Source organism: Schistocerca cancellata, chromosome 2 (genome assembly GCF_023864275.1).
Source record: "Schistocerca cancellata isolate TAMUIC-IGC-003103 chromosome 2, iqSchCanc2.1, whole genome shotgun sequence".
In the NCBI taxonomy this organism is placed as follows: Eukaryota; Metazoa; Arthropoda; class Insecta; order Orthoptera; family Acrididae; genus Schistocerca; species Schistocerca cancellata.
The window spans coordinates 663,304,339-663,317,129 of record NC_064627.1 but is presented as its reverse complement, the minus strand read 5'-3'; the positions used below and the strand labels follow the sequence as shown (position 1 = coordinate 663,317,129).

The window sequence follows — 12,791 nt, the reverse complement described above, 5'->3', positions numbered from 1 at the left end:
AGTTGGTTATTCACATTGTTAACAACTTCTGTCAGCTGAACAAAGATGAAACACAAATTTTAAAAAAAAGGAAATGAAAAAATATTTAAAGGTAACATGCTTGCTATTTCAATTTTTTAATCAATAATTTCTCTATGGTGTTAAAAAAAAAAGTTCCAAGCTAAATATGAAAACACTTCTACCGATCATACATTTTATTTCTGCGCAAAAGTTAAATTCATTAAATGGTGATATGGTAATGCAGATATCTCTGTTACCCTTAAGTTCAGGTAGAATACCGACAACTAAGTTAATTAGTGAATAAATTTAGTTCATGGCTATGTTTAATATCCCCAGCTCCTTAAAGAGGTGCCACTAAGACGTGTGTGGGTCCCACATAGAATTTTAATCGCTTTCTATTTTGCAAGGAATACTTTCTGTCTAAGGTGGAGTAAAATATGTTAACTCTTATGTCCCCAACGTTAATATTTGTTCTTATAACAAATGTAGTCGAACAGAAATGTTTTTGCAGTGTAACAATGATACTTTTAATAGGGAGGTTATTGATTCTCAATCTCCATCTCTATCTTCTTCCAGTTAAATTTTCATCAATTCACATCTGTAAGAACTTAAAAATTCCTACCCTGTTTATTGTTTCTTGTTAGTATACCACTGGTATGTTAATAGGAGGAGGAGGAGAAGGGGGAGGGGATATTTTTGGTAGTACAAAACTGAGTGAGCTGCATTCTTTCAAAGTCTAAAGCTAGTCCCTTTGCGCAAAAACAGTCAGTAACTTCACAAAATCATCATTTATTATTTTCTCTCTTGATGGTTCTTTCTTGACTTCCCAACAATGTTTGTATACTCAGCCAACAGTACTAATTCTGCCTCATGATTCAAATGAGATGGTAGATTACTAACATAAAGCAAGAACAATAAAGAACCAATAATCGCATATTGTTAGACTCCCACTGTGATTTCTCTTCATCTAGATGATGTGTGGGTCTCTCTTTGTATTACTCGAACAGCCCAGGATTATTTTCTGCATTCTGTTTCTCAAATATAAAGTAAAGCAGATGTGTACTGAATTACATATTCCATAAAAATTTAACTTCTCCAATATATTTTTGACCGGCACAATCAAATGCCTTCAACTGCCTCACTTTTTCATTGTGAGGAGACTACAACACATGAAGTGACCCAATGTATTTTTAATGACTTCTAAGTCTTGCATTTGATATCTTTTCAGAAAAACTTCTTTTAAAAGTGAATACAAACTCATTACAAATTACTTCAAACTACAGAATACATTAAATTAGAGGTAGCATTTGGCTCACTGTAAGACTCACCCATTATTTATTTAATTATTTTCGTGTTCCATAGATTCTTGCAGCAAGTGTATCACTAGGATGTAGAATGTGTCAGATTATTACAGTCATAACCATATCTAAACATTCATGAGGATTACAAAATAAATCATATATAAAAAGATACACGAGGTTCAAGTGTTAAAACAACAACATAGATTACAGTAGTAATAACGATACGCAAACAAATTATAAGTCTTACCTTCTAATAGATATAAAAAACATTCTATCACCAATTGATATGCCAGAGCTACATAGTCAGTTCTTATAGGAATGCTTAAAATCAAACACAGTGTACTAATTTTACACACAGTCAAAAAATGCCTGTAAAGAATAAAAAGAACTATTCAAAATATAAAGTTTCAGCTACTTTTTGAATTTAGTCATATCCCCAATGACTGATATAACATGAAATGGAAGTTTATTGTATACTTTTATGCTTGAATAATGTACTCCTTTCTCTACCATGCTGAGATTTTTTTATATTTTTGTGAAGATTGTGTTTACTTCTTGTATCATGATCATGATATTCACTGTTTGATTTGTAAATTGTATGGTTATTGTTCATGAAGCACATGATGCCGTATGTCATGAGTGAAAGGAAATATCCTAGGTACACCGCTTTGTTTCCAAATCAAAACAGATGAAATAGAGCGAATGGCGCATGCTGCTGAATTCAATCTTACACATATATCATTAATGTGAACTGGCCAGTTTAGATTGGTGTTTATGTGTAATCCCAGGAATTTGAAAGGATCAACTCCCAATATTTCTCTGTCACCACATTTTATTTCAATATTTTCCTGTTTTTTTTTTTTTTTATTTACCGTTGGAAACTGAATGAACTGAGTCTTGTTAACATTGAGTGACAGACCATTTGAAGTGAACCAATCTAGAGTCTCCTTGAATACAATGGTCGCAGTGTTCTCTAGACTACAGTTGGGTGTTTTGTCAATCATAATGGTTGTGTCATCAGCAAACAGGGTGAAGTGTGCTTCTTGTGTCATACAGCATGGAAGATCATTACTAAAGATGCGGAAAAGTAAGGGACCAAGCACCAAGCTCTGTGGCACCCCACCTTTTCTTGTGCCTCTGTCAGAGCAGGCAGATGCCATTGCAGAATTGTTCAGAACTACCTTCTGCCTTCTAGATATGACTCGAGTTACATCCTTACTTTACCATTTAATCCGTAGTGCTCAGCCTTCGTAAGTAGAATTTTGTGATCTACACAGCTGAATGCTTTAGATAGACCAAAGAAGATTCCAGCTGCAGACATTTTATTGTTTAGATTCAAGGAGTTGGTTAACAAATGAGAAAATGGCGAGTTCAGTTGAAGTACCCCTTTTGGAATCCAAACTGATTTTTATTACGGATTATATTTTTATTCAGATGGTCCATGATTGAACAGTAGTTTCTGAGGGCTTTAGAGATACTTATTAACAATGGAAGTGGCCAGTAGTTGGAAACATCAGCTTTATCACCTTTTTTGAACAGTGGTTTTGCAATTGAGTCTATTAGGGCCAGTTCCAGTACCTTGATTTATGGACTCAAATATGTGACAGAGAACTTCAAGAATAAATTTGCAGCAGTGCTATACTACTTTGATAGATATATGATCCACACCTGTAGAATTTTTATTTTTCATTTGCCTTATTACCTTCTCAATCTCTTCAGTTGTAATACAGGGTACAGGCATCTGACTAATTTTGTTCTGCATTGCTTTTTGTAGAAGATTCGTGGCTTCAACTCTACACTCTTTACAACTAATTTGATCTGCTATTGTCAAAAAATTGTTGTTGAAGATATTGTCAACTATAATGCCTTCACCTACCAAGCTTCCATTATGACACACTTCAATACTGCCTGTATCTTCTGCAATTTTTCCTGTCTACCTTTTGACCACCGTCCAAATATTTTTATTGTTAACTTCAGAATTAATAAACATGCTCTTGGATTTTTATTAGGCTACACTTTTTAGGATGCTACAGTATAATTTGTAGTGCTCCCTATCCCGAGGTCTGTTACAATTTCTGAGTGAGACATAAAGCATTCTCTTTGTTTTACTGGCTGGTTTGATTCCCTTAGTGATACATTGTCTCCTGTAAGCACTCAGATTGGTGCTTTCTGAAATTCTCTTGGGAAATACAGCTTCAATAATGGTAACAAATTCATTCAGGAGTGTGTTAAATTTATCACTGGCGTCTTTAGCCAGATATAGTGTGTCCCATTCCAACTGCTGCCAATGTCTCCTGAAGGTTTCCAGATTCTCACTATTGATTAGTCTAAAAGCTCGATTGGTAAAACTACTCTTGTCTGCCGGAGTATTGCATCATGCATTTTTAACAAGTGCCCATCATAGTTGAAAAGGCCATTTAAGATTATTGTTACACATGTTATCAACTGTGTTATTGTCTACAAAAATATTGTCAATCAGATTTGTGCAGTACTTGTGGGAAAGCCAACAACTGCCCTCAGACTGAAACAACTCACTACATTCTCAAAATCTGTTCTATCATTATTACAAGTAAGAAAATTTACATTAAAATCGCCAATCATTATTATTTCTTTGTTCTCCGAGAACAGGTGAGTTAAAAGTGATTCTATTTGCTTGAGGAATAGACTAAGCTTTCCTGAAGGTGCTCTGTAAACAGTAATCACATAACATGCAGAGCATTAATGTGGAGTTTAATTCAACAAGCATCGAAATGTTCAACACCTTTTTTTACACCTATAGACTTGTACATTATATTATTTTTAACATGCATTATTACTCCACCTTTATCTATTGTATTTCTAGTAAAACAAATCGCTAGGTTGTACGTATATAGTTGCACCATTTCAATACTTTCCATCAAATGATGTTCAGTCAAACATAATATATGGGTATTGTATATTGCATCAGTGCCATTAATCCAGACAGACAACTGGTCTAGTTTGTTACTTAGATCCATTACATACATTCTGATGAAAAATATAAAGTTTGTCATTGCCTAAACTATTTGGTCTGATGTCACTGTTTGTTGTAAATTGAAGTTAGAGATTATAGTCAGTGTACCTGCAGATTTTTGACTCAAGTCAGTCGTGGAACTGAGACTGTGTACCAAAAATCCAGTGCAGTTGTGCGTTTCCTGGTTCTTAAATCTTCAATTGTTCTGTCATTAATCACATTCGCTGATTCCTTTTAATGTTTCTGAACTGTACAGGGAACTGAGTCATTTAATGAAGCTGTGTATCTTGATTAACAATCTCTTTACCACAGGAGAGGCAAGGGGTTCCTTAACTTCCTCTTGTTATATAAATATAAGGGTACTATCTTGAGCAACTTTGCTAGGAAAATTCACGAGTACGTCAAACTCCTTTACGAAATGTACACTAAAATCGACAAAAATTAATAATTCCTTCCTTCTGTATGGTGGACATCACAATCACCCATCTAAAGTTTTCATGACAATTTTCCAATTACCTGTATATTGTTAAAAATCAACTATCACTGTACGGTTGTCAGTATTAACTCAAAACTTCATACTCGTACACCCTTAAGTGTAAATGTGTCTCATGAATCACGTGCGTAATGCTACTGTTAAGATGGTCCAAGAGAAAATTAAATCGGTTTTCTGTAGCGAGCCAACAGCCCTTCGCAAATTGACCACTTGACGGTTTGTCGCAAGGGTGGATGTGCAGCTAGTCAGCTACTATAATTCACTGCCAGTTATACAATAAAGGCTTTCTCGGCAACTGTCACAGTTGTTTGTGGTTAAATTCTGCTACATAACATCGAGTGTAGTAGGGGGGAAAAAAACTGTAAGGTTTCATTCTGATCTCACAGCAACTTTGCGCATATAATCTTCAACAAGGTTCCGGAAAGGTGAAAGACCGTCCTGTCGATTGGAGAGAACGTCTTATATCTTATGCGTCAAAATACGCGAGGGAAAATAAATCTAATGGCAATGTCGTGGGAAAGTATTTCATTGGATTACACAAAAGATTTGAGGGCATTACATAGCTGAACTGATGCAAAAACGAGCGCGCGCAGGTATTACCTGAGACTATAGAACAGCACGTTTTGTCAATCGGAAGTGTTGTCGGACACTTCATTTCCTAAGTGCGGTACATCACTTACGTAATCAAACATACACCTGGCTAGCGCTCTTTACAACGACAAGTCTTTAACCTGTCATTGTTTCTTCTTAGCGTTTGCAGAACTTATCCATTCGCAGTTTCGTACTGTTGTTATTTTGCTTGAACGCCAAGTGCCTCACATCGAGAGAGAGAGAGATTTATGATTGTAGTACAAAATAATATCTTATTACTCCGATCATACAATGCAATTAAAATGCTTCAATGCAATCTATGGCGCAGTACCAAAATATGACAAATCAAGTATACCGACCTAATAGATTTCTGTCTAAAAATATTAGATATTACTCACAGCATTGCTAAATAAATTAATTCTAAATATTAATAAAAACTATGGTTGATACAATTTCAGTTTACGAATGTATTCCACAAAAATAGAAACAACTAAAAAGGATGTGCTTACACGACGACCGTAGTCTTACGACGCTGTACATCACCATAGCAACTGACGTCATACGTATTCTAACGGAGGCCATTTTGTAAAGCGAGTGATTATCTACTGCGTTTGAGACAATATCTGTGTGTTTAAGTTGATATCAATGTTGTTAGCACCCACGCGAATAAGAAACAGGTAATATTTGTTTCCTGAAACGGCTGTTGTTACGATTAAGCATCAAAATGAGTTACGGGAGGCCGCCACCAAGAATAGATGGCATGATTTCGTTGAAAGTGGGCAATTTAACCTATAGAACTACACCTGAAGATTTAAGGCGAGTTTTTGAAAAATTTGGAACGCTCGGGGATATTTATATCCCAAAAGACAGATTTTCTAGAGAAAGTCGAGGTTTTGCATTTGTGAGGTGAGTAAATTTTATTTTCGTTTTGACTATCGTAGTCTCTCAAGACATGCAATCGTAGTTGTAAAAAGTAAATAAAATGTTGAGAGTACTTCTTACATTTAAAGTTTTTTTTCTTATTTTAATCATAAGGAAACGGCTTTTCTTGCTTTCAGTTTTTAAATATTATGTCTCAGACTACCTATTCTAATGCAAACAACATAGTAAGTTGTTGTGTTGACTAGTCGCCATATTTGTTACTTCCGGTATCAGGATCTTGCTAGAGGGTTCGCCATTGTGGAGATTGATCTGTTGCGGGCAGTAGGGCTGGTAGGAGGAAAAGGCTTGTAGCCGTAGTTGCTGCAGGAGTTTATTGTGAGGTAGACTTGTCAGTAATAGTGATTGCTCTTTGCAAGAGAAAAATAAAATGAGTTACGGTAGGCCGCCCCCTCGCATAGAGGGAATGGTTTCTTTGAAAGTAGACAATCTCACTTACCGAACAACACCTGAAGATTTGCGTCGTGTATTTGAAAGATGTGGAGAAGTGGGTGATATTTACATACCGCGTGATAGATTTTCAAGAGAGAGCAGAGGTTTCGCATTTGTAAGGTAAGAGAGATGAAATGGAATACTAATCAAAGTGTGATATTCCTGAAAGCAATATGGCGTCAGAAGGAACCTTTTGTGCACTTCGGCCATCTTGCAGATAACACATTTCATTTACAAGATTATGATACTTTTGAAGAGTTAAACTGTTTATCACTGTTGAATCTATGTTTTATTGTCTGGCGGTTAAAATTGAACGTTAAACAGTCCTGAGCTATTTGACATAAATACTACGCAGTTTCTCTCGTTTTCACTGAGTTAGTCTTGGAAAGTCCTTTGCATGTACCTTAGCCACGCATATAAAATTTTAACAAATTCCCTTTCTTATATAAACGTTATATGCATTTTATGTGGATTTAAGAGTAGTTCAAGTATTTTCTCAGTTGTATAATTACATCATTCAGCTGAATTCCTGATATTCTAGGACGATTCGACGGTAATATTTTGAAGTGTTGTGAATTTCAGCCGTCAAATTATTTCAGTTTTTCCCCTTGGGAAATTCTCGATGTTAGTAATGTAAACGGGGTATAAAACGTTCCTGAATTTCCAGAAACTGCTTTTCACCATTTTGACTGCCAATTTTTGTTTTTATGGGAATAATCTATTTGCCTTTGGATTAAATTTTTGTAAAACTTGTTGTTCGGCCTTTAGTTCATGGCTTACCCGGAAATGATGTATTAAATACCTGGGAGTAAGCTCAATTGCTAGCTATTAAGTGTGAAATGGAAGTATGCTATGATAGGCTTTCCTCCTATTGTGTGTTTGTTGAGTTGATTTGACTTCATGTGCAGGTACACTTTCTTGTGAAAGCTTTCTTAACAGAAGTCTTAAATTACCGTTTCGAGAATGTCTGCTAAATCTGATTGCGATTGTAAGGAAAGAAGTACATTTAATTTTTTGTTTTATTCCTTTTTTAGTTCTGGGCCCTTCTGAACTCCTTATAAAGTACTGCAGTATAAAATTTTCGTATAGGCACATATTTTCAGTGTAAGTTGATCCAGAGATTCCAGAATATCTGCTGTAACTTTGTTGGTAGGCCGTGCAAGTGACTTCAATTTCTAATGTACTCGGCATTTTAACTACACCTACGTTTCTAAAATAGATCACTTGGTGTGATTGCACCTTCTAGATTATGGTGACAGTGCCATTGCAATTTGTCAGTTACATTTTGTCCAAATGTATTTAAAAAAAATCGATACAAACTTCAAATGCTATCCTTGTGAGATAAAGTCATTAGAATCGTGTTCTAGACTCTAGAAGTACCAAATTTCTTAGTTAATTGTGGTTTCATTCCCCTTTGATTAATTCTTACTGACTTGACCTTCCTCTTGCCTGTTCAGTTTTTGGGCTTTGTGCAGTGTCCAGCAGCAGTATGTTTTCAATTAACATACTGCTGCTGGATTAACAGAGGCTTCGATATTAATTGCAGCCTTGAGGGTTCTTGACATGTGTGGTGTACCTCTTTATATCAAACTTGGTGCAATAATAAGCAGTGCATTAGTGACAGTGTAACTTAATTTTTGAAGTTATAAGTGTGCCTATTGCTAACTGATGTTTTTGCTCTCTCAGATTCTATGACAAGAGAGATGCAGAGGATGCACTTGATGCCATGGATGGACGTCTCTTGGATGGTAGGGAGCTCAGAGTGCAGATGGCACGTTATGGAAGACCATCATCGCCATATCGTCGGCATAGTCGCCGTAGCAGGAGGTAAGTATAGATCAGTGCACCACTTGCTGATTTATTCCAAAACTATTTCATTGTTGACACATGGCTATCACTTTCCTTAACTGCTTTCTGTGATAAATCAGGAAGTGATTCATTTCATGTGGGCATTGGTTATAGCTCACATATGAGATCTTTATGATTCGTTTATGCTTTTTATTTTGTTTGTGCCCTTCTTCCATATTATGCAGGTCGAGATCACGCTCCAGGCGCCGATCCCGCTCAAGGAGCCGTTCGCGCTCACGATCACGTTACTCTCGCTCAAGATCTCGCCGTCGTTCATACACAAGATCTCGATCACGCTCCAGATCACGTTCTGATAGCAAGAGTTCACGTGGCAAATCACGCTCACGTAGCAAATCTGCTCGTGACAGCAGGAGCAAATCTCGATCAAGATCAAAGTGAATAATAGGTAAGTTTTGATGAACCTTGCATTTTTTACTTTCAGTCTTCCCCGTTGCAAATTGTATTTCATATTTTCCTTCACTGCTTCTGCTTCCAGGTTACTTGCTGCAGTTGGATTGTTTCTGCACATTTTAGTGGATTAGTGGTGGAAGCAGTCTTCTGCAAGGAAAGGTATTGATGATTTGTCATGATGAAAGCGTTAAGTGTTTGTAACTGAAACTTTGAGTTTTCATCTTCAAAAGAACTACATAGATATAAAAAAGTTGAATGGACATGACTTTCTTTTTCTGGCTGAAGTTGTGGTGGTTATTTGCTTGTCATGGACAGAAATGCTACATATGCATTGATTGTTGAGGCCCCCTTCAATATTTTACATGCCAGAGCTGAAACTTTTGTTTTTATCAATTGGGAAACAGTTAAATCACAAGAAAAGTTTTTCTGGTTAAATCACAAGAAAAGTTTTTCTTATAGGTTTCATACATATTGTTAAAATTTTTTATTGTTCTGAGTAGGAATGAAATCTGAATTGCCTGTAGTAATGTATCTCCTGTAGCATTTTTAAAAATGTTTTGAATTTCTTATTTGTAACAATCTCACAGGAATTGTGAATTTATTTGTGTAACTGGTAAATGTTTGTGCATTAAACATTAAGCTACTTTGATCAGTTAACAAATTTTCCACTATTGTCCCACCCTTTGTGTAAATTATAGGAAGTGAGTGTTATTGTGTAAAAGCGCTTCATTTCATAAATTTTCAGATGGTAGGTGCTTAAGTAAGATTCATATTTCCAAGGAAACATTAAGGAATATCTTATTTTTCAGATTACTTCTAGTGCTTTTAGGAATTTGCAAAGCATTTGTGTTCAGTGTAACAAAACATGCTATTTAAATGTAGGTCTGAGTGACAGTATATATATATACATACAGTAGTTCTCTCAAGTTTTTTCATTTTTCATTATACAGCGTACTATTCTGTAATTTTTGTAACGTCCTGTAATAACAGCATAAGAGTTTTCAATATCACATAATCTGGAATGTCAGTGTTAGTCTGATTGTCACCTCTGTGTATCACATAACTTTGAATTTTTGTTTAAGGCAAGAGCATGGATTTGGAGGTTAATACCTTACTGCATTAATACACTCATTGTATAAGAAGTGTAGTTCCATATGCTTCATAATGACTCCTTGTCTCCCTTTCTACTTAACCTCACAGTATTTCATCTTGTGTACTCCTTCCAGTATTTATAAATATTAATTTGAGTTTATCATGAGGGAGTTTATTAGTTAAGAGACTAAATTTTGGACACATCACTGATGAAATACTGTTTGGTGACTAAAAGTTGCCACAGAGCTCAGATATGAGATCTAACGATGTTTTTCCGCTACCGCAGGGCGGGTGGCTGAGAGTGCTGCCAAGCCAGTGAGAGTGGCAGAGGCTGTGTTGGGGTCGTTCGGTGGCTGAGTAAGCGGTGTTGCGGGTTAGCTGTTGCGGGTAGCTGATGGCAGTGTTGCAGTTAAACCTTCCATCCATTTTTTCCTCTCTGGACTTGAACCATTCCTACACTGATGCTGATTTATTACTCCACCAAATTACACTGGCTACAAGCTGAAATATTTGGTGGAATGTTGTTGCCAGACTTGATCACTTTGCTGGATCTCAAATTTTTTAAGAAGCATCACTCCTAACTGTCCCATTTACCTGACACCTGGAGCGTGCTGTACTGGGATTGGCAGCTGCAGCCGCCGCACGTGTTGTCTGCAGAAGCTGAGCCATGTGGTACACTTGCTGCTGATACAGCAATTTTGGCGAGCATCGAAAGTATGGTATATACTATTTTTGTTCAGAAAATATTTCTTACTTAAGGAGATGAGCGTAAATTTATGTTAGTCTGCTGAGGAGGGTGGGTGTGAAATGAATTTTTCTGCTTATCGGGAATAAAGTTAACATTTAAGAAAATAAGTTTGAAAAGGTAGGTTTCCAAACTGCTGGTTTTTATACAGTATTTTAATTTGTCTGCAGAGATCAGTTACATTACGAAGCTGTTTGCTATATTATTAAGTAAGAAACATGTATGTCTCGATAGAGAATTTGTTATGCGTAGGTAGTTAAACTTACAGGTTATGTAGTTAATGATTTGAGTTAATATGTTCGTAAAGGTGTTGATGTAATGGCAGATCAGGACTTCCTGTGGTTTCTCATAGTTCAATTGTCTGTGTAGGATTTCATAGAAATGTGCAAATTTTTGCAGGTGGGCAATGAAGGACCAAACCTTTTACTGGTGTTGTGAAATATTGAAAATGTTGTGACCAGTTTCACTTGTTGTACCATTTTATTCTGTTAAAGTGCAAGACATGGAACTGTGTTTTGTTCATACTGGTTTCATTTAGAGGTGAGGTTTTGCTGCACAGATCTTTCTAGTGAAGTACTGGATGCTGCAGTTACTAAAATAATTTTCAAAGCGAAAATTCTCTGTATAGCCACTTAAAAACTATTGAACATATCGAATGTGTAATAGTGGTGGTGATAGTGCCTTGCTCCATTTCTAACTGTTCATTTCATTCTCTTCTTTTGAAGTATTGTCCAGTGGATTTTGCTTCATTTGTACTTTCTACTCAGAGTTCTAGTTTAAAATCACTGTTAACAAGTGATCCATTTAATTCGGCTGCATAACTCCAGTTACTGATTTCATACGTCTTAATTTATTTTTTAATAATGATCCAGTACATGCAAGTAGTGGTTCATTGGTGTATACCAAAAGTACTATATTCCAGGTGTACCACTTCCTTTCACACAAATCAATAGCTAACTCCGTGGTGTTGAATGTGTAAAATATTTTTCTGTTTTGAGATTAGGTGTTCACTTGATATTTGGGATGCCATTATAACCCTGATAGATTTTATATAATTAGTATGCGTATTAGTTCATATTGTGGTCTAATGTGACATAGGGATGTTAATAACAAGTACTACAATTTTTATCAGAGGGATATTATAGCATCGATAAGTAACTGTGAATTTTTGGGCATGTGAGCCACAAACGCATTTATTACTTCAGTAGTGAAATATTTCATGGAACTCTTCAGGCTTTCATCCTGTTGGTTGTGAAATGGAAGAAGGTTGTAGTAGAAACAATTTTACGTGTAGCGTGTGTTAAATGTTACACATTAGGGTCCATCACTTTGACTCCTACATCTTTTTCCATAGTACATGTTATTTATTTAGTTAATGGAAGGTAAGTTTCTTTTGTCAATCTAAAATTGCTAGTTCTTTATACCACCACTTAATACCAGCAGGTTGTTCATATGGCTGTTCACCGTTGAATCTGTGTGATACTTTTTGAAGATGAAGTGTAATGCAAGTTCCTTGGTGCCACTGCCAGTATGGGATCAGTTTATATCAAGTGAAGTGTCTGGTTTCTGAGAAATACAAGATATGGAAATTTTGATTTACTTACACGGCATAAGTAGGTAGCAAAAACCAATAAATGGTGTCTCATTCTTGAACGAGTTCAAAATGTTACAGATTGTCCTGCCGTATTGTTGTGACAGATACTATCCGTAGGAGTGTAAAATTGCTCTGGTAGCTCCACAGAATCTTTAAATAAGGTATTGTGTTAATTAAAAGTAGGTAAGATATTCTACACTACTTACTAGCTTTCAAAAGGTTTGTTAAGCAACATGAACAGATACTAACATTGTTATTATCTGTGTGTCCTGAATATATGATGGGAAGTTTTCAGGTAAGTTTAAACTCTCTCTCTCTCTCTCTCTCTCTCTCTCTCTCTCTCTCTCTCTCTC

The 12,791-nt window shown here is 35.9% G+C and overlaps 1 protein-coding gene and 1 long non-coding RNA gene across 3 annotated transcripts in view; one reads left to right on the top strand and one right to left on the bottom strand.

Annotated features, from left to right (window-relative positions):
- The window catches only part of LOC126162359 (uncharacterized), a 41,992-nt gene extending 36,227 nt beyond the window's left edge, over window positions 1-5,765 (bottom strand). Inside the window, exon 1 of the long non-coding RNA XR_007535067.1 lies at window positions 5,387-5,765. This is a non-coding gene — a long non-coding RNA (uncharacterized LOC126162359). The remainder of the gene's footprint in view (window positions 1-5,386) is intronic.
- Window positions 5,766-5,918: 153 nt separating this feature from the next.
- On the top strand, window positions 5,919-10,149 carry LOC126162358 (serine/arginine-rich splicing factor 2). 2 transcript variants are annotated; one of them, XM_049918813.1, is made up of 4 exons: window positions 5,919-6,283; window positions 8,435-8,575; window positions 8,782-9,002; window positions 9,093-10,149. In XM_049918813.1, the coding sequence occupies exons 1-3, from the start codon at window positions 6,102-6,104 to the stop codon at window positions 8,993-8,995; spliced, it is 537 nt and encodes a 178-aa protein (XP_049774770.1). In that variant the 5' UTR covers window positions 5,919-6,101; the 3' UTR covers window positions 8,996-9,002; window positions 9,093-10,149. The 2 variants fall into 2 exon arrangements, with proteins under 2 accessions (XP_049774770.1, XP_049774769.1); XM_049918812.1 differs by lacking the exon at window positions 5,919-6,283 and adding an exon at window positions 6,537-6,868.
- The last annotated feature ends 2,642 nt before the right edge of the window (window positions 10,150-12,791 follow it).

What these genes read in the sequence shown, in the direction of transcription:
- LOC126162358 (XM_049918813.1), top strand. Translation starts at nt 6,102, where the DNA reads ATGAGTTACGGGAGGCCGCCACCAAGAATAGATGGCATGATTTCGTTG. An exon ending in CGAGGTTTTGCATTTGTGAG is followed by an intron (nt 6,284 to 8,434) that starts GTGAGTAAATTT and finishes TTGCTCTCTCAG; the next exon opens with ATTCTATGACAAGAGAGATG. An exon ending in CATAGTCGCCGTAGCAGGAG is followed by an intron (nt 8,576 to 8,781) that starts GTAAGTATAGAT and finishes CATATTATGCAG; the next exon opens with GTCGAGATCACGCTCCAGGC.